Source organism: Homarus americanus, unplaced genomic scaffold, assembly GCF_018991925.1.
Source record: "Homarus americanus isolate GMGI-L3 unplaced genomic scaffold, GMGI_Hamer_2.0 scaffold42657, whole genome shotgun sequence".
Taxonomy (NCBI): Eukaryota; Metazoa; Arthropoda; class Malacostraca; order Decapoda; family Nephropidae; genus Homarus; species Homarus americanus.
This window is the reverse complement of record NW_024722584.1, coordinates 157,280-179,202: the sequence shown is the minus strand read 5'-3', so window position 1 is coordinate 179,202 and position 21,923 is coordinate 157,280. Positions and strand designations below refer to the sequence as shown.

The 21,923-nt window shown below is 41.7% G+C and overlaps 3 protein-coding genes across 3 annotated transcripts; 1 reads left to right on the top strand and 2 right to left on the bottom strand.

Annotated features, from left to right (window-relative positions):
- Positions 1 to 1,561: 1,561 nt before the first annotated feature.
- LOC121862814 (keratin-associated protein 21-1-like) lies at positions 1,562 to 2,560 on the bottom strand. The gene is made up of 2 exons (XM_042361132.1): positions 2,453 to 2,560; positions 1,562 to 1,979 (listed from the first exon to the last, which is right to left on the bottom strand). Exons 1-2 carry the CDS (start codon positions 2,453 to 2,455, stop codon positions 1,653 to 1,655), a joined length of 330 nt encoding a protein of 109 aa, XP_042217066.1. The 5' UTR covers positions 2,456 to 2,560; the 3' UTR covers positions 1,562 to 1,652.
- Positions 2,561 to 13,238: 10,678 nt separating this feature from the next.
- On the top strand, positions 13,239 to 16,443 carry LOC121862812 (glycine-rich protein DOT1-like). The gene is made up of 2 exons (XM_042361131.1): positions 13,239 to 13,269; positions 14,756 to 16,443. Exons 1-2 carry the CDS (start codon positions 13,267 to 13,269, stop codon positions 15,914 to 15,916), a joined length of 1,164 nt encoding a protein of 387 aa, XP_042217065.1. The 5' UTR covers positions 13,239 to 13,266; the 3' UTR covers positions 15,917 to 16,443.
- A 1,172-nt stretch (positions 16,444 to 17,615) lies between these two features.
- LOC121862811 (holotricin-3-like) lies at positions 17,616 to 19,316 on the bottom strand. The gene is made up of 2 exons (XM_042361130.1): positions 19,269 to 19,316; positions 17,616 to 18,193 (listed from the first exon to the last, which is right to left on the bottom strand). Exons 1-2 carry the CDS (start codon positions 19,269 to 19,271, stop codon positions 17,762 to 17,764), a joined length of 435 nt encoding a protein of 144 aa, XP_042217064.1. The 5' UTR covers positions 19,272 to 19,316; the 3' UTR covers positions 17,616 to 17,761.
- Between the last annotated feature and the right edge of the window lie 2,607 nt (positions 19,317 to 21,923).

The window sequence follows — 21,923 nt, the reverse complement described above, 5'->3', positions numbered from 1 at the left end:
TAAAAGTAAAAGAAAAAAAAAGATACGTAACGCGAGAGTAACAATAATAATCGTTTACTAAATACATCTTAATCGCCACGGTTGGTCTTTCACCCCTAAACAACTCAGCGAATATAGAAAACGGAATTCTAATACCAACTGATTATATATATATATATATATATATATATATATATATATATATATATATATATATATATATATATATATATATATATATATATATATATATATATATATATATATATATATATATATATATCAAACTGACAAGTAGATGGACAACTTATAAGTACAGAAAAGTAGAGATAGTTACATATACTAACAGATAGACAGATATATTGCTAGAGGCATTAACTGGCAGGTAAACATGCAAGGAAGGTAAACAAATGGACAGACAGACAAGAGAGGAGTACCAGACAAAAAGACAAACACGTGACTGCTACTATAAATGTTACCAATATTTTCATCACTTCTTTTACGCCACAATTGACACGTGAGTGAAGGTAAATGTTGGACACCATCATGTGTGGAGACCGTGATGTTTGGGGATATATTAAACGGAAACGTGGATAAGATATATCTCGATAAAACCACACAGGAAAAGGGAAACACTGGAGCACCTTAGCTTTCGACTTTATTCAGGACATCTTCAGAGGCAATGCATATATTATTGCTCTATTTTTATATATTTTCAGTCATTACATGTTTAGTCAGGTTCGTAATTGTTTTCTGGACACCTCAGTCAGTGACAAGTGAACGATAGATCATAAAAGGAAATTCAACTCGCTACATTAACTCATCCATAAGTTTTGACATGACGGACTTCAGGTGGTGCTGCAGTGACTCGTCCATAGGTATTGACATGAAGGACTTCAGATGACGTCGTAGTAACTCAATCATGGCAACACGGTGTCATAAAGAGACTGTGTGGTGTGGTGTGGTGTGGTGTGGTGTGGTGTGGTGTTACTGTACCTAATTCTGCCAAGTGGTATTGTGATATCTCAATGTCAGCTGTAAAGCCGACCCGCGGTAGTTCCCTGAGTGGACTGATGAACACTATACCGCCAGGTCAGAAGATGGTGGTTGGTTCCCTGGGGCGGTTATCTAAGGGTGTTGGGACCATACTGTTGGGTGTGATGGCCGACTTGGTCATGACTTTCAGCTGTTTACTATTTAGTATTGATTTAACTGGCCTAAATACAGTTCATCAATATTAAACACTAATTTCACTCCTGTCAGAGACGAAATTGTCATCTTTGGCGGGCTTTTGTTAACATCCCAGTGGGGAGGAAAGGTTGAGGGCAGGGAGCTGAGGTATGGGCCAACAATTGGACCTGGCGACCCATTTTTATGCCTCTAGTTAAGGTAGAAAAGGGAACTGTAATGGTGAAGATTCATAGATGAAATTCAGTCTTTCATGTGTTCTATAATCCCCACGTGGCTCTCAAATCCCACTATTAGCTACGTCGAATAGTATCTAACTCCAAAATCCCAACACACGTTCTGGGATAATGTTTAATCCCTTTACCTGCTCGGTGACACGAGTTAAACACACTTAGGAAGGTCTTAAGTTTATTCATCTTCTTAATTATATACAATGGGATATAACTGGTGTCCTTGTATCTCTTAGGTCAGACATGAGTTCATTATTATTTTCCGTAACCATAGCCGCCACCATAGCCGCCTCCATAGCCGCCACCATAGCCTCCTCCATAGCCGCCACCATAGCCTCCTCCATAGCCTCCTCCATAGCCGCCACCATAGCTTCTTCCGTAACCACTGCCATGTCCACCACCGAGGTTAAAATTAATGGAGGCTCTTCCGCCACCATATCCTCCCCCGTGTCCTCCACCATACCCGCCACCATACCCGCCACCATACCCGCCACCATACCCGCCACCATAGCCATAGCCACTAGCAGCAGCAGTAGCAGAGACAACCATGACTGCCAGCCCAAGGAGGAACAACAGTGACTTCTGGGAAAACAAAAGAAAACACGTTAATAATTAAATAGATAAACAAAGAAAAAGAATAAAGAAGAGATAAAGACTACATAGATAACTAAACAGAGACAAATAAAAAAGTAAAAAGGGAAATGGATGAATAGGAGAAATATGAGTAAACAAATTAGGTAAATAAATGCGTTAATGATGAGAGAATTAACTGATGAAGATGCAGATAATAAAACAAATTAATAACAGAAAATTGGTAAATATGATAATACATAATAAATAATAAAGTAAAGATATATAACCATAAATGAACAAATAAACAAATAATCATCTTTTAAGGATCTTTACAAAAATGCTTGAGAAATTAAATACAAAAAATTATTGACCAGCACCAGTAAGTGGCAGTGACCAGTGACAGTGACGAAACACCAATAAATGACAGTGACCCAATATGTAGTAAATGACAATGACCAACAATAACTGAGTGAGTGACCAACCATTGTGTGAGTGGCTTGGTATAGGTCTTGTGGTGCCGTGAAGGAACGACTGATGCCTGCACTTCACAACACACCCTCTTATATACCCGACATCTCTGACCCCCACTCATTGTCTTCACCATCATGTAGTTCACTATTTACAAGTTTCTCTTTTGCCAGTATATTATTTTTTTAATCATTTCTGAAATACAATTGTTTGAGAGTATTTTTACTTCAATGATTTCAAAGATTTCGGTCTGTAAAGTCAAATTCCCCTTGTAATTTTTTCATCATTAAGTTCTAATTATGTTAATGGGAAAGGTGAACAATTTACATAAAGGAGATATTAGTCAGCTATAAGGCAGGAGAAATAAAATCACAGTGGAATTTGTGGATATTAAGAGGAACTTAACACTGACATACCTAACCTAACCTACCTAACTTTCTAACCGTTAAGTTAAACAGAAAGAACTTACTTTGATGTCAGGAACAGATGGAAGTACTTTTCTTCAAACGGCATGGTGTAATTTTACTCCTTTTTTTGACATAAGAGTACGATCGGTTCGGTTGTTACACTAAAACATATATTTCTTCTTCACTGACAGCTCACTACCGCATTTTGAACACTTGCACGTCCTGCCAACTAATTCATGTTGATAGATGATCTCTTGGAGGCGGTCTTCATCCTTTACAAATATAGATAACTTGCGATACGATAACGAACACGTCGCGATAACAACGCCATCGAAAATCAACAAGGCTTTCTTCTTTAGTCCTCCTCAGGGAAGAACAATAAGTATACGAACTTACAGTTCACTTTAGAGTCCAATGCCACTCGAAAGGAATTGGAAATGTATCCAAACCCATAATATGGGATTCGAATCCAACTATATGAAACTCATCTTTCATACATAGAATATGTTCAAAAGAACCAATTGCGCAAAATGGAAAAAATGGGATTAGCACAGCCATAAACATGAAAACCGGGAAGGTGAGGCATATAAAATTTAAAAAAAAAGTCAATCAAACCAATATTTATGGTAATAAAACGCCCGCTGTGACGCTCCATCGTTACTTGTAAATTTTTACAAAGGGATTTATAATTTATTAGCTAAAGAGAGAACGACAACACGCTGTGCCACAGGAGAATTATCGGCGTACTTTATCGCCTACAAAGCACGTAGAGACCTCAAATTACTGCCACATGTGATTTACGATCGAAGGTTGGGAAAAAAGATAAAATAAAAATAAAGACTTTTTTATCAATTTTTATACCTGTTATCAAGCAAACAACACCTGTGGAAAATATGAACAAATTTTATGAAGTCCTACTGGTGCTAACCGTCTGCTTTAATATTACCAAAACAAATTTAAGGAAGGAATATTATGAGAGTGAAAGATTAAGGGATGGAGAGGGGAATGGGTTTGACTGACAGGGGCGTGGATGCAAATAAAAGAGTTAATATCTGTTGGCAAATGACACTGCTTTCTTACATGTTTCAGAAGGATATATAACATTAGTAAATTTTAGTACATTAGTTTAGAAGTGTGTCTAGGTGGAGAAAATAAAAGAGGGATATCAACTCAAACTTTACTTATGATGTAATAAGTCATGTTCTATCAGCTAAAGACTAATCTAATTGAACCAAATTAAGAGGCAGCTTTCCTAAATAAAACCTGAACAGGCTTGTTTTATTGAAACATTACGAAATTTGGGTAAAAGTTCAAACACAGACTGATTCATCATTATAATCGTGTCAGGTCAATTGTCTTTTTTTTTCTTACTTTCGTCATGTCTTTTCTTTGGACTCTTCTAGTGTTTTCTGCCACCTTCTTTCTCTTCTACATATTTATCATTTTTGTTATTATTCTCAACACATTAAAAATATCGTCTCTTCAGTCTTTTAAAACAAAGGACAAAAGAAGATGGTTTATTATTAATTTCTGTTTAATGGCCACTGTATTTATGAAGGTAAAAAGTGATCACTAAACCCATCCCCAGGCACATTATCCCCAGGAGTAGCCACGGTGCAGGTAACCAAGACTCCACACTCACGAGGAACAAGAACAACTTACCCCCACAGAAACAAAATGGCTCTGTATGTTGAAGGTCAAGTGTTAGATAGAGGTGTTAAATCTCTCTCTCTCTCTCTCTCTCAATTTGCAGTAGGGGACATTTAAAGGCCATATGCACAGGACATTAGGACATATTATAAGATCAATATCAAGTTCTTCATCCCATTGCCTTAGGATACAAACTCTTAAATGCCTGATTTTAATACCATTGAATTTTATAATTGTTAATTACCACTAAAGCACACCACCAAGATATTAATAGTGAAGAGGACACACACACACACACACACGCACGCACACATGCAAGCAAACACACACACACACACACACACACACACACACACACACACACACAAACACACACAGGTATGTCCCCCTTTTAGCATTTAACACGGGTATATCTCCCTGTGAGAAGGGAGTGAAAACAATGGTTATTATCGAAACTTTCCGTAAACTTTCAATTCGCTGTTCTTATGTTTCTGATCATCTCTTTTCTTATGATAATTTCTTTCCCATTCACCCAATCTCATGGTCGTGCACATCCAATCTTTCTAGTCTGGCCTGTATCCCTTACCAATCATCCCTTTATTGTTGCCGTCTTATCCATTCACCTTAGCTTCATCATCCCAAACTTTGTGCAGTCTACCCGTGATAGGATTTGTCATGGTTATCCCATAAAGTTATTCGTTTTCTTCTAATCATAAATACCATCCTTACATCATTCGTTTTCTTTGATAACATAATCCAAAGTATAAACTCACTTATTTACTTGTCAACACATCAGGGTAATGTTAGTGCATGTTAGAGAATGAAATAAAAAGGAACAGTCCCTTTAGTCTAGTGTCATGGTCACGTTTGTGTAGTTTGTCCGTTCAACACTTAATTATTCATATTACGCCACAGCGCCCACAGTGTACCCACGAAAGGCTGAAAATCAAATTGGATGGGTACGGAATTTGGGGAAATGTCCTAGCGTGGGTAAAAGACTTTCTACATGACCGCAAGCAGTGTGTGGTGATTAATGGTACGAAATCATCATCCGTACTTGTCAAAAGCGGGGTACCACAGGGCAGTGTATTGGGCCCGCTGTTGTTTGTTTGTTTCATAAATGACATGCCTGACGTACACTCCATACAAATGTTTGCCGATGACGCCAAGTTATTTCGGGAAATCAACGACTATTCGGACAGTGAAGAGCTGCAGCAGGACCTCTGTGGGCTCCAGGAATGGTCGAAGAAATGGCTGCTGAGATTCAATGTCACGAAGATTAAGAGGATGCACCTGGGGCGTACCAACGGTAAGGAGGCGTATCATATGTCCCAACGGGATGAAGAAACTGCACTAGTTGAGACTGAATATGAGAAGGACCTAGGTGTGTATGTTGACAATTAGCTGAAGTTCTCGGGCCACTGCGAGAAGAAGGTAAATCAGGCAAATAAATTATTGGGTCTTATAAGAAGGTCGTTCAGATATCTAGACGAAATCCGTCCCTCGTAAAGATCTTCAAGAGTGAAGTGCTTCCCCATCGAGATACTGTCACCCTGTCTGGTCCACGAGATATGCTAGGGACTGTCAGTTGGTTGATGAAAATGTTCAAAGGAGGGCCACCAGACTCGTGCCTGCACTTCGGCATCTCAACTACCCTGAGAGATTGGAGCGCCTGAACTTGCCTAGCTTATACTACAGACGGGCAAGGGGCCACCTAATTGAGGTGTAGAAGCATCCCAAGGGGCACTACTCAGTCGAGTGTCCTTACTTGGAGCTGGCGGACGCTCGCCCCACACGGGGTCACAGCTCAAGATTGAAGAAGCCGCAGGTCCAGAAAACTGTGAGGGCAAACTTTTTCGGATTGAGAGTTGTGAACTCTTGGAACAATCTACCAGAAAGTGTTGTGACGGCACCGAGTGTGAGCTCTTTCAAGACCAGACTTGACCAACACTGGAACAGGTTCAGGTACATTCAGGAGCCGGTGCATGCCCAGTACTTGCCAACAGTGCGTAACAGAGACGTGACCGATCGCCCAAGCGGCTAACGAGCCGCTCATTTGGTGAAGAGGATAAAAGAAAAAGAAAAGTAACAGAGACGTGACCGATAGCCCAAGCGGCTAAGGAGCTGATCAGTGGTGAAGAGGATAAAAGAAAACATGTGAAACGTTTGAGTCCCCAGTAGCGACGTCCGTTCTCTATCCACTTCAGGATATTGTAGTTCCTCCGTTTTCCTTTTGTGTGCTCGCTCAAAGACTCTTTTTTTTTATTATTATTAACTTAAGATGTTCAGGGAATTTAAAATCATGAGTGACTTAATTTAGTTTACTGTCAATTATGTACATCCACCTTGAGAGGAAAGAGTCTAGATGTATTGAGTATATGTTGGAAGTATCTTGTACCTTATATGTTCGCCAGCTCCAAGTAAGGACACTCGACTGAGTAGCATTTCAAGGGGCACTACTCAGTCGAGTGTCCTTACTTGGAGCTGGCGGACGCGAGCCCCACATGGGGTCACAGCTCAAGATTGAAGAAGCCGCAAGTCCAGAAAACTGTGAGGGCAAACTTTTTCGGAGTGAGAGTTGTGAACTCTTGGAACAATCTACCAGAAAGTGTTGTGACGGCACCGAGTGTGAGCTCTTTCAAGACCAGACTTGATCAACACTGGAGCAGGTTCAGGTACATTCAGGAGCCGGTGCATGCCCAGTACTTGCCAACAGTGCGTAACCACACAATCACTGCCACATGACAAAGCTTTTATTTTATTTTATTTTTTAGGGTGTTGTGGTCACGGCTGTGATAAAGGCCAACCAGGGAGTGTAGTACTGTGCCTTCAGTTAAATCAGTTCATAGTTGTCATCAGTGAATGCAGAAGAGACTATAATAACTTAAAGTGAATACATATTGGCAATCGAGCTGGTAAGGACAACTGCCAGCCTATTCGTGTCATAGGTGCCACAGAGACTTTAAATTTTATTTTGTTTGTGTGCTTGCTCAAGGACTGAATCTGTGTTTATAATACACCACTCACAGGGAGATACAGTGTACACAGTGATAGTTCATAGTGTCATCAGTGACCGCTGAAGTTGTAAATAACTTAAAGTGAGCGCTCACTAGCAAGCAAGCTGGAAAGGCACCGTGCCAGCTGAAACCAAGTCGTGTCATAGGTGCCACAGAGACTTTAAATTTTATTTTATGTTGATTGTGTGCTTGCTCAAGGACTGAAACTGTGCCTACAATACACCATTCACAGGGAGATACAGTGTACGCAGTCGCAGACGACAACTCCATAGGCAACAGAGAGTAGCTAAGTACTTTTTTCTCTCTTTATTTTCTTTGAAATAGGTGTAGATCTATACACAGTCTACACCCCCCCCCACAACAACAACAACCATGAGTTTGGTATGTGATTACTGCAGGGAGACGTCGGATATGGAGGATGCAGGCCTAACTAATGCAACGTTTAGGAAGTTACTAACTGCCGTAAAGCTTGATGGCTGTTGCTGGTATTGCCCTGGCTGCATAGTCAAGGTGAATGAAGCGATTGCAATCCATAAGGGAACGAGTTCTCTAGGGACGAAAATAGATGAAGCAGGAGCCCTGCTGGTTGACAAACTGGAGCAAGTTGAGAAAGAGATCCTTGCTAAGACTGAGGAAGTAGCTAATAGAATGGAGGTGGTTGCTAAGAGGAGCTATGCGGACGTATTAGGAGGGCCACGGGTGGGGGGGGCGGAGAGTAATGCAGAATCAGTACAGGTTCTACAGCAGATTGGGACTCTGAAAAAGTGTGTCGAAGAAATGAAAATTAACGGACCTACTGTTAGGGGAGAGGAGGAACACCAGGAACGGCTCCAGCGCAGGAACAATGTAATAGTTTTTGGAGTCCCAGAGAGCCAGGCAGAGGGAACTGTGAGTAAGGAAACACACGACAAGGTGCTGTTTCAAAATATTTGCACAGAGGTTCTGAAGATTCCAGCAACCCCTCAGGATGTGAGGAGACTGGGACAAAAGCAGGGGGTTAAGCCTCGCCCCCTCAGGATCACACTAGGGAGTGAGGAGGAAAAATGGCAAGTTATCCGGCAGGCAAAAAACTTAGCAAGGAGCGAGGCATTTCGAGATGTATTTATTCACCCAGACCGCACGGTAATGCAGAGGGAACAGCACAAGAAGCTCCTGCTGGACTTGAAGCAGAAGAGGGAGGAGTCGAGAAGGAACGGGGACAGGTGCACATGGGTTATACTCAGGGGGAGGGTAGTGGAAACAAGTGTGCCGACACAGGGCCAGGGGGCAGCAGTGCACCCTCCACCCACTCAACCCCCCACCCGGGAGGCGGCACCAGCTCAGCCTACCGGACAGGAGGGAACGAGCGCCGTGTAAACAATGAAATTTTTAACCACACCCTGCAAAATACAGTGTACTTAGCAAATGCTGCAGCTTCTGAGAATGTGGGTGGAGCGGGTTTATTACTAAGAGCAGAGACGTTACCGAGAACAAATTCTGGCTTGAATGTCATGTACACTAATACCGACACGTTCCTTGATAAGAGGGAGGAGTTTGAAACACTACTAAGAGTACACCAACCAGATATTGTAGGAGTTGTAGAACTGTTGTACAAGAACAGGAGAATCGACCCAGAGGAATGTGAGTTCAGTATTGCTGGATATGACTCATTTACGAACCTAACTCAAGAATCCTGCAGGAGGGGTGTGGTTATCTACGCTAGGCAAGACCTTAGAGCCAGCCAGGCGAGGGTACAGGGAGAGGATGTCTTTGAAGAGTCCAAGTGGTGTAAAATTAAATTAAAGGGAGGGGACTTACTTATCGTCGGGTGTATCTACAGATCCCCGAACTGTGGCCCACTAAATCAAAGGAACTTAAGAACCTTAATAAACAATGCGGCGATGCTCAACCCCAGCCACCTCCTTATCATGGGGGACTTTAACTATGGCGACATCGACTGGAGAAACGAGTCAACCCCGAATGACTTGAATAATCCTGCTACTCTTTTTGTAGAAACTCTGAGAGATAATTTTCTGTTCCAACATGTGAGAGACCCGACACATTACAGAGGGGAGCAAACACCCAAGCCACTTGACCTCATCATAACAAACGAGGAGGGTATGGTGGCCAAACTGGAACACCTTGCCCCAGTTGGCACCAGTCACCATACAGTGTTGTCATTCAGATTTAACTGTTACCTAGTTCAAGATAAGGCCAGGCCAAGGTGCAAATATTACAAGGGAAATTACAATGGGATGAGGGAAGAGATGAGGGGTATCAACTGGCCTGACTTATTAAGGTACAAGAACGCAGACACTACGCTGAATATCATAACTAGTAAAATGACCCATTTGATCGATAAATATATACCCAAGACCAAACCCAGTGCTTCTAGGAATACGAGGGGATCCCTACACATGAACCATGCGGCGGTCGACAAAATTAAGAAGAAAACCCAGAAATTCAAGACGTGGGTTGGGTCAAACGATGAGCAAGACAGGAGGATGTATGCAAGAGCCAGAAACCAAGCAAAGATAGAGTGTAGGAGGGCTGAAAAGGAGTTCCAAAGGCTGGTTGCACGCGAGGTCAAGTCAAACCCAAAGGCGTTTTACCGCTATGCAAAGTCGAAATTGAAAACGCGAGTAGGAGTATCAGACCTGAGGCTTGAAGATGGTAGTTACGCAGATTCTGACCAGGATAAAGCTGAGGCATTGAACAGCTTCTTTTCCTCAGTGTTCACAAGAGAGGATGCAACTAACCTTCCTGCGTTTGAGGACAGACGGTTCGACACAGCACTGACCCACATTGTGTTCACAGAAGAGGGTATTAGAAATAAACTGTCCAGGCTAAAGGTCCATAAGAGTCCTGGACCTGACATGGTGCATCCTAGAGTGCTAAGGGAGCTGTGCAACGAGCTTGCAGAGCCCCTGAAGATTCTGTTTTGTAAATGCCTGGATGAACAAATGGTCCCCAGTGAATGGAAAGTGGCTTATGTGAGTCCTATCTTCAAGAAGGGCGATAGGCACTCCACGAACAACTATAGACCGGTGAGCCTGACCAGCATAATATGTAAAGTACTTGAGAGTATTATCAGAGATGCAGCGATGGAACATCTACTACGAAACAACCTTGTAAAAGATTGCCAACACGGTTTTATGCCGGGGCGCTCTTGCTTGACACAATTGCTCAAGGTATTGGATATTTGGACCCATATTCTAGAACGGGGTGGTAATATCGACAATATTTACCTAGATTTTGCCAAGGCTTTCGACAGTGTACCCCACGAAAGGCTGAAAATCAAACTGGAAGGGTACGGAATTCGGGGAAATGTCCTAGCGTGGATAGAAGACTTTCTACATGACCGCAAGCAATGTGTGGTGATTAATGGCACGAAATCGTCATCTGTACCTGTAACAAGTGGGGTACCGCAGGGTAGTGTATTGGGCCCGCTGTTGTTTGTTTGTTTCATAAATGATATGCCTGACGTTGTACACTCCTCCATACAAATGTTTGCCGATGACGCCAAGTTATTTCGGGAAATTAAGAACCAAGCGGACTGTGAAGAGCTGCAGAAGGACCTCTGTGGGCTCCAGGAATGGTCGAAGGAATGGCTGCTGAGATTCAATGTCACGAAGTGTAAGAGGATGCACCTGGGGCGTACCAACGGTAAGGAGGCGTACCATATGTCCCAACGGGATGAAGAAAATGTACTAGTTGAGACTGTGTGTGAGAAGGACCTAGGTGTGTATGTTGACAATGAGCTGAAGTTCTCGGGCCATTGTGAGAAGAAGGTAAATCAGGCAAATAAATTATTGGGTCTTATAAGAAGGTCGTTCAGATATCTAGACGGTCCGTCCCTCGTGACGATCTTCAGGAGTGAAGTGCTTCCCCATCTGGAGTACTGTCACCCCATCTGGTCCCCGAGATATGCTAGGGACTGTCAGTTGGTTGAAAATGTTCAAAGGAGGGCCACCAAGCTGGTGCCTGCACTTCGGCATCTCAGCTACCCTGCGAGATTGGAGCGCCTGAACTTGCCTAGCTTATACTACAGACGGGCAAGGGGGGACCTAGTTGAGGTTTATAAGCATCTCAGGGGGCACTACTCAGTTGAGTGTCCTTACTTGGAGCTGGCGGACGCTCGCCCCACAAGGGGTCACAGCTCAAGATTGAAGAAGCCGCAAGTCCGGAAAACCGTGAGGGCAAACTTTTTCGGAGTGAGGGTTGTAAACTCTTGGAACAATCTACCAGAAAGTGTTGTGACGGCACCGAGTGTGAGCTCTTTCAAGAGAAGACTTGACCAACACTGGAGCGGGTTCAGGTACATTCAGGAGCCGGTGCATGCCCAGTATTTGCCAACAGTGCGTGACAGAGACGTGACCGATCGCCCGGGCGGCTAGCGAGCCGACCTTTTGGTGAAGAATATAAAGGAAAAGAGTCGTGACCGATCGCCCAAGCGGCTAACAAGCCGATCAGTGGCGAAGAGGATAAAAGTAAAAGTGACCGATCGCCCAAGCGGCTAACGAGCCGATCAGTGGTGAAGAGGATAAAAAAAAAATTATGTGTTGAGTACTCTGTTTGCCAGCTGTAAATCTTAAGTACCGTTCGTTTTTACGTGGCGGCCGTTCGTAATTGAAGTCATTCTGTTTTGATTTTGAACATCAGTGAATCCGATGGAAACATAGAAAGTGTTGTCAGTCTTGTATTAAAGAAGTTAGACAATTATGTGAAATGTAAACACAAAACGTATTTATCCCTCGAGTTTAACGGAAAGTCTTAGTTATCTGCCCCCCCCCCCCCTTCTCGCGCACTGCCGTTCTGAGTAATTGTCGTCAGTTTTGTTCTCGTTTTTGAGAGCTCAGTCACGACTTAGTTTGATAAGGGAAACTTTACAAGATGGAAATGAGTTCGTAGACTTATTTTCATACGCCGCTGTGAAGAGTAACTTAGTCTATCGATTTATTTTGTTTAAGTGACGCCTTGGTAACTCACGGTAGTGAAACGCTGGGTGAGAGAAGTCAGAGGGCCCCTGACCTGACTTCACTCGCCATGAATTCCATCCGTACAGAGAGAGAGAGAGAGAGAGAGAGAGAGAGAGAGAGAGCCGGTGGGTAGAGCGGTACCGCTCTTGCCTCGCAAGCGAAATGTCACTGGTTCGATTCCCAGGCCGGTGGAAAGTTGTTCGAACACACTTCCCAGCCTCCCTTGGTCCCTGTTCACCTAGCAGCAAAGTAGGTACCTGCTGTAAATCGAAAGTTGCGAATTCGTATTCAGGGAAAGTTGTTGGAGCTTCCAATAACTTGCTTAGACATAATCCATTGACTCTTCAGTCTTCTACGCCCTAGACTCTTCAGGCTTCTACGCCCTTAACTCATGAGACATAAAGGCAAGCATGAACACAGCATGCTTCCCTGTTGGGCGCTGTAAACGCTTCTGTGCTTCACCTTACACAAGGATGTAGGGGGGTGCCCCCCCCCAAAAAAAAAGAGAGAAGACTTATGGAAGTTGCATTCCTGTTCCCCACGAGGGCTTGCCAGCGGTGGCAGCTGCCACTCTAGATGCATTTCACCACCCTGTGTGTGGCTACACACACACAAAATCACGCAGGTAGAGAAAATCAGAAAGTGAGATCAGCCACAAGAGCTGCAAGTGAAAAGATTAGTACCTGACGAGTTGGCCAGTGATAGAGCGGAACTCCTCCTCTCATATAAGAAAGATCGTGACGCTCTTGGCAGCAGAGTGAACCCCCAGCACCTGCGGAGACGACCCTTGTCCACCATGGTAAGACTGTCAAGCTCTTAGTAACATAAAATATCTTCTAAGCCAACCTGTGTTGATGTAGTAAACCTTCAAACTCCGTCTCAAATCTGACTCTATCAAGATTAAGACAAAACCTTTACTGATGTTTTTGATTTTTCAACTAATCTCGGAAATACTGAATATATCATTTCCGGTTACGTTTAATCAGCCCAGTGTTCATCCTCACTGACATGTGTGTGTGTGTGTGTGTGTGTGTGTGTGTGTGTGTGTTGTACATGAGATACTTCCAAGAATATTTCGTTTATATGAGGACTAAAGCCAAACAAGAAAAGAGGACCACTTTACCTGTAGCCAACGTTTTCGATTTACATCAGTCAAAACACCGAAGATGGAGAATAAAAAAGCATACCTACTTTCACAATTCATTGTCTGAAAGTGTTGAGCTTTCGACGTCAAGCCACAAGACCGTGACCGAAGAAAAAAAGCAACAAATTTCACTCTGATTTTTAGCTTAACGTCACATGTTAGGAAAAAGATTGTTACTTTCTCTCTCAGTTATAAGTGAATCAAACGTGGACAATCATTCACGTACATGAATGAGTCTTTATGAACGCACTGTCACACCCTTGAACCGACGTATGCGCAGACGCTTGAGTAATTAACAACATCAGAACATAAGAATGGAGGAGACTGCAACGGGCTTATTGACCATACTAGGCAGTCCCGTTTACACCCAACCCCTATCGCTCATATATCCATCCAACCTCTATATGAATCTTCCCAGCGTGTTTGAGTTAATGATGATGTTTGGTAATTTGTTCCACTCATCCACTACTCTACTTCCAAACCAATGTTTACCTATCTAGCTCCTAAATCGAAATTTGCAGAATTTAAAATTATTGCTAGTTGGATAGGTTGAGTACCTTTGTTATATCACCTTTGTTTAACCCTAACTTCCATTTATACACCTCGATCATATCGCCCTTCACTCTACGTCTCTCGAGGGAGTGCAAATTCACATGCTTTAATCTGTGTCTACACTCAAAGTTCCTAATGTCCCGGATTAAGAACCTTGAGTATAGAGACAGATTTAACGTGTTTAACACACACACTGATTACACACATAAGGGTAATAACTAATATTGGAAACAAAACTCAATTTTACCTATAAAACAAAAAAAATGAACTTACTTTTTCTCGAATATGTCTCCATTGTGCAACTTCTGAACCTCGTGGTTACTTGTGAGAATCTATGATGACCTGTGACGAATTATGAAGTTTTACGGTGACCAGTGATGAATTATGATGACCTTTGATGATGTATGATGGCTCAGGATGATTTGTGATGACGTATGATGACCTACAATGACCTGTGACGACCTGAAACGTATTTCAACGATCGTACATTATCTGATTTTACCATCGCTTGTCTTATCATATTTATTCTTTCATCTGAGTTACAGCTTAAACTTAGTAACTCATATCCGTTTCTTTACTCTTGTTTCAGAATATCTGCATCGTGTTAATATCAACCATCGCCTTGCTAAGTTACCTGAATCAAGTCAACTGTGCCGGTGGTCATGGGAAACCTGAAGCTGGACCCACGAAATGGAAAGGATATCGTACTGGGCCAAGAATACGCATAAGGGAACACCGTACCGACATCAGACCTGGACATGACAAAGGCAATCACGGAGACTACGGAATAAAACATAGCATTGATCACGGTGATTCTGAGAGTAATATCGGGTCTGTTAATGTCTTCACAACTGGACAAGTGATTGCGTACAGAAAGAAGGAAGAGAAATACGGTCAAGGCCCTACGCTTTTCCAGCTCTATAGCCAAGGTGGACACGCTGGAACACCCACAAAACCTCAAGGAAATGGTTACACAAAACAAGGTGGCGGTGGACATGAGAACAATGACTTGGCAGGATATTCCACTGAGAATGTCAATAACTACCATTCTGCACACCATGGGGAGTATGTCACCGACTATAACCAGAGACATGGGGAAAATCATGGTAGTGAGTATGGTAGTACTTATAGTAAAGGATATGGTAAAAAGTATGGTAACCAGTATGACGACACTCACAACCACGGCTGTAGTAATGGTTACAAACACAATGGTAACGGTCGTGAACATTATCATGGGTATGGTAGTGGTTATGGGTCAGCTCCTATCAAGGGACACGTGTCGACACATGGCAGGATACCTCATGGTTATAGTTGTGGGGGTTATTGGAAGGGAATACCAAGTGGACATGGTAAGGGATATGGTAGTGGCTCTAATCACGGTCACGAAAGTTTTGGACATGGTGGTGGCTATGGTCAGGGACATGAGGGCATTGAACATGGTGGTGGATATGGTAAGGAAACCAGCGGTGTTGGACATGGCAGTAGTTATAGTCAAGGTTACGGTGGTGTTGGACATGGTGGTGGTTATGGCAGGGATATTGGAAATAGTCAGGTAAAAGGAAATGGTTGGGATACAGGATATGGTAGCAGCTACGGTACGGAATATGAGTATGATGGTGGACATGGTAGCAGCTATAGCACTGGATATGGGTATAGTGATAGTAATAATGAGTTTGGTAATGGCTACGGTAGAGAAAGTGGATATGGCGGTGACACTGGACATGGTGGTGGATATGGTTCACGGATATGAGGTTGATAATTATATTTAAGTGTCGCAGAAGTGGCTACGGGCATGGTACCAGCAACGTAGGACATGGTAGTCATTTCTGTATTGGAAATGGCCATGGTGTTAATGCCGGTTTTGGTAAAGACTACGTTACTTGAAATGGGCATACCAGCAGTGTTATATAGCTTACCATCTTTAGCATTACTAAAGGACATGGGGATAAAATCAACTCTTGGAGACAGTTAAAGACTCGTTAAAGGTCACAGTAACTATATCATGGCTGAATATGATGCTTGTTATAGTGACACAGATGACTTTAATTTTGGACATGGTGCTTGACCAGATATGATAATATGGGTAATGGTCATTTGGATATATTGATCATGTTGATAAGGAAGTGTGTGTGTGTGTGTGTGTGTGTGTGAGTTCTATGTCAAAGGTCAAAGAAATGGTCTTTGGCCTTAATTAGAGAATATGAGTAATGTGAATTTTTCTACACCCCCACACTTCCCTCACCACCACTACCTCACACCACCCACCCCTTCCTTACACCCCCACACTTCCCTCCACCACTACCTCACACCACCCGCCCCCTCCTCACCCCCACTTCCCTCCCACACCACTGCCTCACACCACCACCCCTCCCACACTACCTCACACCACCCACCCCTATATAGCTTAGATACAAAAACTCATTTCCCTGTACACATTATAGAACATGTGTTATTGATCACATATAAACACTTATTCGGTGCGTATGTCTAATTTCTTGTTGTTGTTAGTTTATTTATCTGTTTTATCGATATTTTCATTAATTTATTAAAAAAATCTTTTAATACTGATGTTCCTAGTTCATTGATTTATTTACTTCGTATTAATATTAATAAACTGTTGTTGCCTTTTCAAAGTGTTAATGTAGTCCTTCATCAATGTATTACTGTTCCCATTAACCACCAAAATACAAGAACTTCATGAACTATACAATATCGAACCATTGAACCACGTACACAGCCAAGCTCACAGAGTTTGGAGCAAACTTGAGGAGTTAGAGAACCCAATCTTCTCCCAGCTAAAAGAAGAAGCCACAAGAGGACACAGCTGGTGCCCCAAGAGCCTCATACACATAAACAAATAACACCACCATTTAACGTGCATAAATTATACTATTGAATGCCTAGCTAACTTAGCACCCTCCTCCCTGCCTCCCCTGAGCGAGCGGGCGTCTGCTGTGAATGGCCATCACCCCAACCAATCACCTGGACTCAGCTAAGTGGACAGCCCACCTGCTATTACTACCCAACTACATTACTTCCCGTTTATATTCTTTCCTTCTCTCTTTCCTCTCCTCTTTCATGGCAAAGTCATTTACCACATTACTCCACTATCATCATCATAATCATCATCATCATCATCACTGTTGTTGTCATCATTATTTTACTCAACAACTAAGGTCTTTATTCACGTACAGTACAGTAAGTCATTTAATACACTAGCCTAGAGGGTCTGTCTGTCTGACTGTCTTGTTTCTCTCTGTGTGTGTGTGTATGTGTGTGTGTGTGTGTGTATGTGTGTGTGTGTGTGTGTGTATGTGTGTGTGTGTGTATGTGTGTGTGTGAAAACCAATCCCAAAAGTCACTTAACACTCAGGCCGATCGTAACATATAAGGATCACTCTGTATTATTTACAAGTTGTTTTAAAGAGATAGGAAATGAAAACATGAGCTATATTAAAAGAAAATATATATTTGAGTCTCTACAACACACACGAATTCTCACACTCGTGTCTAGAAGAGTGAGGTGCTTCAGGTAGTCTTGAATATCGACGAGTTTTCCTCCTTCGTGGTTTTTGGTTGTACTGAGATAAAACACCTACTTCCTATGGCCATAACCGCCGCCGCCGTGTCCACCGTGACCACCACCGTAGCCACCACCATGTCCACCGCCATGACCACCACCGTAGCCACCACCATGTCCACCGCCATGACCACCACCGTAGCCACCACCATGTCCACCACCGTAGCCGCCACCGTGTCCACCGCCATGTCCACCACCATGACCATATCCACCCTTGGGACCAGCAATGTTATAATTGTTGCTAGATGTACCACCGACTCCTCCATAGCCTCCGTGTCCACCACCATAGCCGCCTCCGTGGCCACCAGCACCGTAGCCTCCACCGTGTCCCCCTCCGTGCCCGCCTCCATAGCCTCCACCATGTCCACCTCCATGTCCTCCCCCGTGTCCATCAGCCTGGCTAAAGGACGCCAGGAGGAGGACACATGCCAGTACAAGGAGAATCTTCTGCAACAAACACACAGACAAAAGATTAAGAAACAACTATTACAATACTGTCTCCAGGTAGAAGTTAGTGTCCCTCTGTTCTTTAACTTACAGGTAACTCTTGTACTGAAAAACTCGAGATAGATTTTCCTAACCTCTTAACAAAACTCTCTTTTGATGCGTAATAAAGTCTTATCTTGATTGATTTATTATTGTTGATAAACTAGTGTAAATACAAACCTAATTAGGCTCTTACAGACGTTAGATGTTGAGCGCAGTAATATCAGCATAACGTCAACGACATTACTGTAGAGTGCTTTACCTGTAACTACACACCTAAGCCTGTACTTGTATTTATAGTGCTTAGTAAAGTTCTTGTATCTTTAAAAAACAGTAACTTCATGATACTGTTGCTACATAGGAATTACTGTATTTGTACTTTATACGTGAATCTATACTTGTACACAGATACCTTAATAAACTTTTATAAATTATCAACAAACCAATCCTATCGTACTGCCACCACATGAGAATTACTGCACCTCTACATTAGACTTGTATCTATATCAACACTGATATTTCTAAATCATGTTTCTGAATCTGAATGTGTAACTTACAGGTCCTGATACAACAGATTAATTTTTACGTTTAATTACACTTCCGCTTGTGGTATCTACCTTAGGTTAACAGGTGCCAACCCAGGTGCTCATGGTCGTCGTGTCGGTATTTTGGTGTTAGTGTGTTTACAGGAGACTTGTACAGTATTTTATGGGAGCAAAGATCACTAGTATCACGTCAACTGTGAATCTTTAAGCTAACTCCTAAAAAAGAGTACACTAATTCGCTTGAGATCGGGCCAAGCATCAGTATTTTCTCAGATCATAATTGCTATATATTAAGAGTTTGAAAACTACCACACAACTTTTAATAACCAAATATTGTTTATAATTTACAGATTTTTTTCTAACTAGAAAAACTTTTAATCTTCGATACCAATCTAGTTAAGTATTTTCTCATGATTGGAAATTGTAAAGTTATTTTGTTTTATCGAAATGAAATGTCAAATGACTCCCTACAGGCCTGGCTCTCCACTTACCATTGTGGGTGATTATCACGAGGGACGGTCGCTATTGAACTGCCTGCTGAGCCCTAGAGACATAAAGCTTTTATACTGGCTTTCAGGTGGGACAATGAAAGCGATTTGTTCCGTGAGGTGACCGAGGCAGGTGGTGCCACGCTGCCTCCCTCGGTGAAAGTGTAACAACGGGTGATGAAATGATCCTGGATAACTTATTGATTGCGTGAGAGTTTTGTAGGTGTCAGTATGTACGTGTTGTAGCAGTATATGGTGCTGGTTACGCAGGGTGAATATTGTGCACGTGTATATCTATATATAATCCCAAGAGCCCCAATGGAAAGTAACTATATTATTTATGGAACAATGAGACAATCTTTTGTCTGTCCGTCGTATCTTACTGGCCTGACCTAACAAGAATTATAAAACGGTTCCTTTACCCCAATAATACACACACACACAAACAGGGTAAAGATACATACATTACAACGATATCCAATAATACGGTTATAACTTATCCATCTTTCTAGGACATTGCTAGATTTATAGATGCAGAGACAGCTGTATATCTCACTGCTCTCTGTTGTACCTCATCTTCTAAAGCTGTCTATGTGCCTATCTGTCTATCTAAATTCGGTTTCCAGGTCCATTAATAACACAAAGAGTGAGTCGAATCCCCAGACTGTTCCACCCAGACGTAATCGTGAAAGCTGGCCTAACTCAAGGTGAGGGTCGAACTGGTTACTTTGCGTAGATTTACCTGCTGATTTATCTCACTTATTTCTGACTAGTATTTATGACCTCTAGAGATCTTTGTTAAATGATATAAATTCTTAAACGTCCAGGTATAGGTACAGTTACAACTACAGTTACAGATATTAATACATGTACAGCTACACAAACATAACAATAGGTATAGAGAATTTAGCATTTTATTAATTCGTTAAAAACATAACAGGTGAAAAAGATCCTACAATTGAAACAGTACACAAACAATATTTAATATTAATATCAATTACCATCAAATTTTCTCACTAAGTCCTCATCTTTCATAATTGTCAGTCCTCTTTTAGGATTAAATTGGTTTCATTGAGAACTCGTGGAATAATACCATTGTTGGCATGTCTTTATGATCATGATATAACTGTATTTTTGTTTGTTTCCTGTAACTGTACTTGTCTTTGTTCCCTGTAACCGTATTGTTTATTCTGAATTTATGATAATTATAAGGTCGAGTGAAATATGTCTTGCTAGAACAGTTGGCAATATATTTATTATCAACTGAGGACGTCTAAGAGTTTGTTGTCTACCAAATATATCATATACCTCTTAGACTTCGTTGAGTTACACACACACACACACACACACACAATTGTGTTTGCGTGTGCGTGTGTATGTATGTTTCCTAGACACATTCACAAGTATGTTCGGGGTCACGTTCGTCTGCGTCACCTGACAAGCCGTGCACGTCCACCTCACGTCACCCACGTCACCTGAGTGTAAGAACGCCCGCGCTTATCATCTATTTCACCTGGCGGCTCCACCCACTAGACCTCCGCCCTTTGTTGACATAATAACACTACTAAGACTTTTTTACCAGACTATTTTATCAACTTGATCTCCGCTTTGTGTTGATGTAATAATAGAACTAAGCTGGAAAATATATAAAATTCATTAGATACATTATATATAGTTTTTATTCATTTTCTAATTAATATTTCACGTGATATGACAAGAGTTAGAATGAGCACTCGGCCACCGTAACACTAGAACCTGGATATGGTTATCTACGAGGAATAACAGAACGGTACACATAAGATTAAAAGGAATTACTGAATTATTGTTTTTGTGTGTGTTGATATGAGTAATAAATTGCTGTACGATAAAAAGAAAAGGAAGAGAGAACCAGGAGAGAAAGTCAAAGTAAATGAGACAACAAAAGAGAAAGAGACAGTAAGACAGAGATAATGAGAGAGAGAGAGGAAGAACCCACACGGGCATACGAAAGAAATGATAAAAAGAAAGAAAAATTAAATAAAAGAGAAAGTCAAAATAAAAGAAACAATAAAAAAAAGTAAGCGACTTTAACAGAGATAATGAGAGTGAAAAAAAAATTACCTGGGGTCATGATACCTTCACGTCCTAATTAACTCGTTCAATGACTAATCAGTTCACTGCATCAAAGGCTTTAGTGGTCATTCCCTTGGCCTTCACCTCCTTGGCACCACCTTACACCTACTCCACTTGAGGGCATTAAGAGACAGACAGGTGTATCAAGGACCGCATCATGCAGAGTGATTTTAGACCCACCATTAACATTTACGAGATGTTATTCAAAAAGTAAACCTGGTCGGGAATTTAAAGTGGCGTACATAAATATAACCAATATATGGACTATATTCATATAATCATTTGCATATACATTCCTGATACATGCACACAAACATATACAAATATACTAATAATACTTTACAATGATAAATGTATACCATATTAAGAGCTGATTCATATATCTTGAATTATTACACTGGAACCCAACAGTCCAATGGATAAAAAAAATTAAAAATGCATGAATAAATATGTATGTACAGTACTAAAAGGTTTAAAAACATTTCTACATAGCTGTTAAAAGCTTTGTGTTAATATGACTACTGAATAATGTTATAATACTATGTT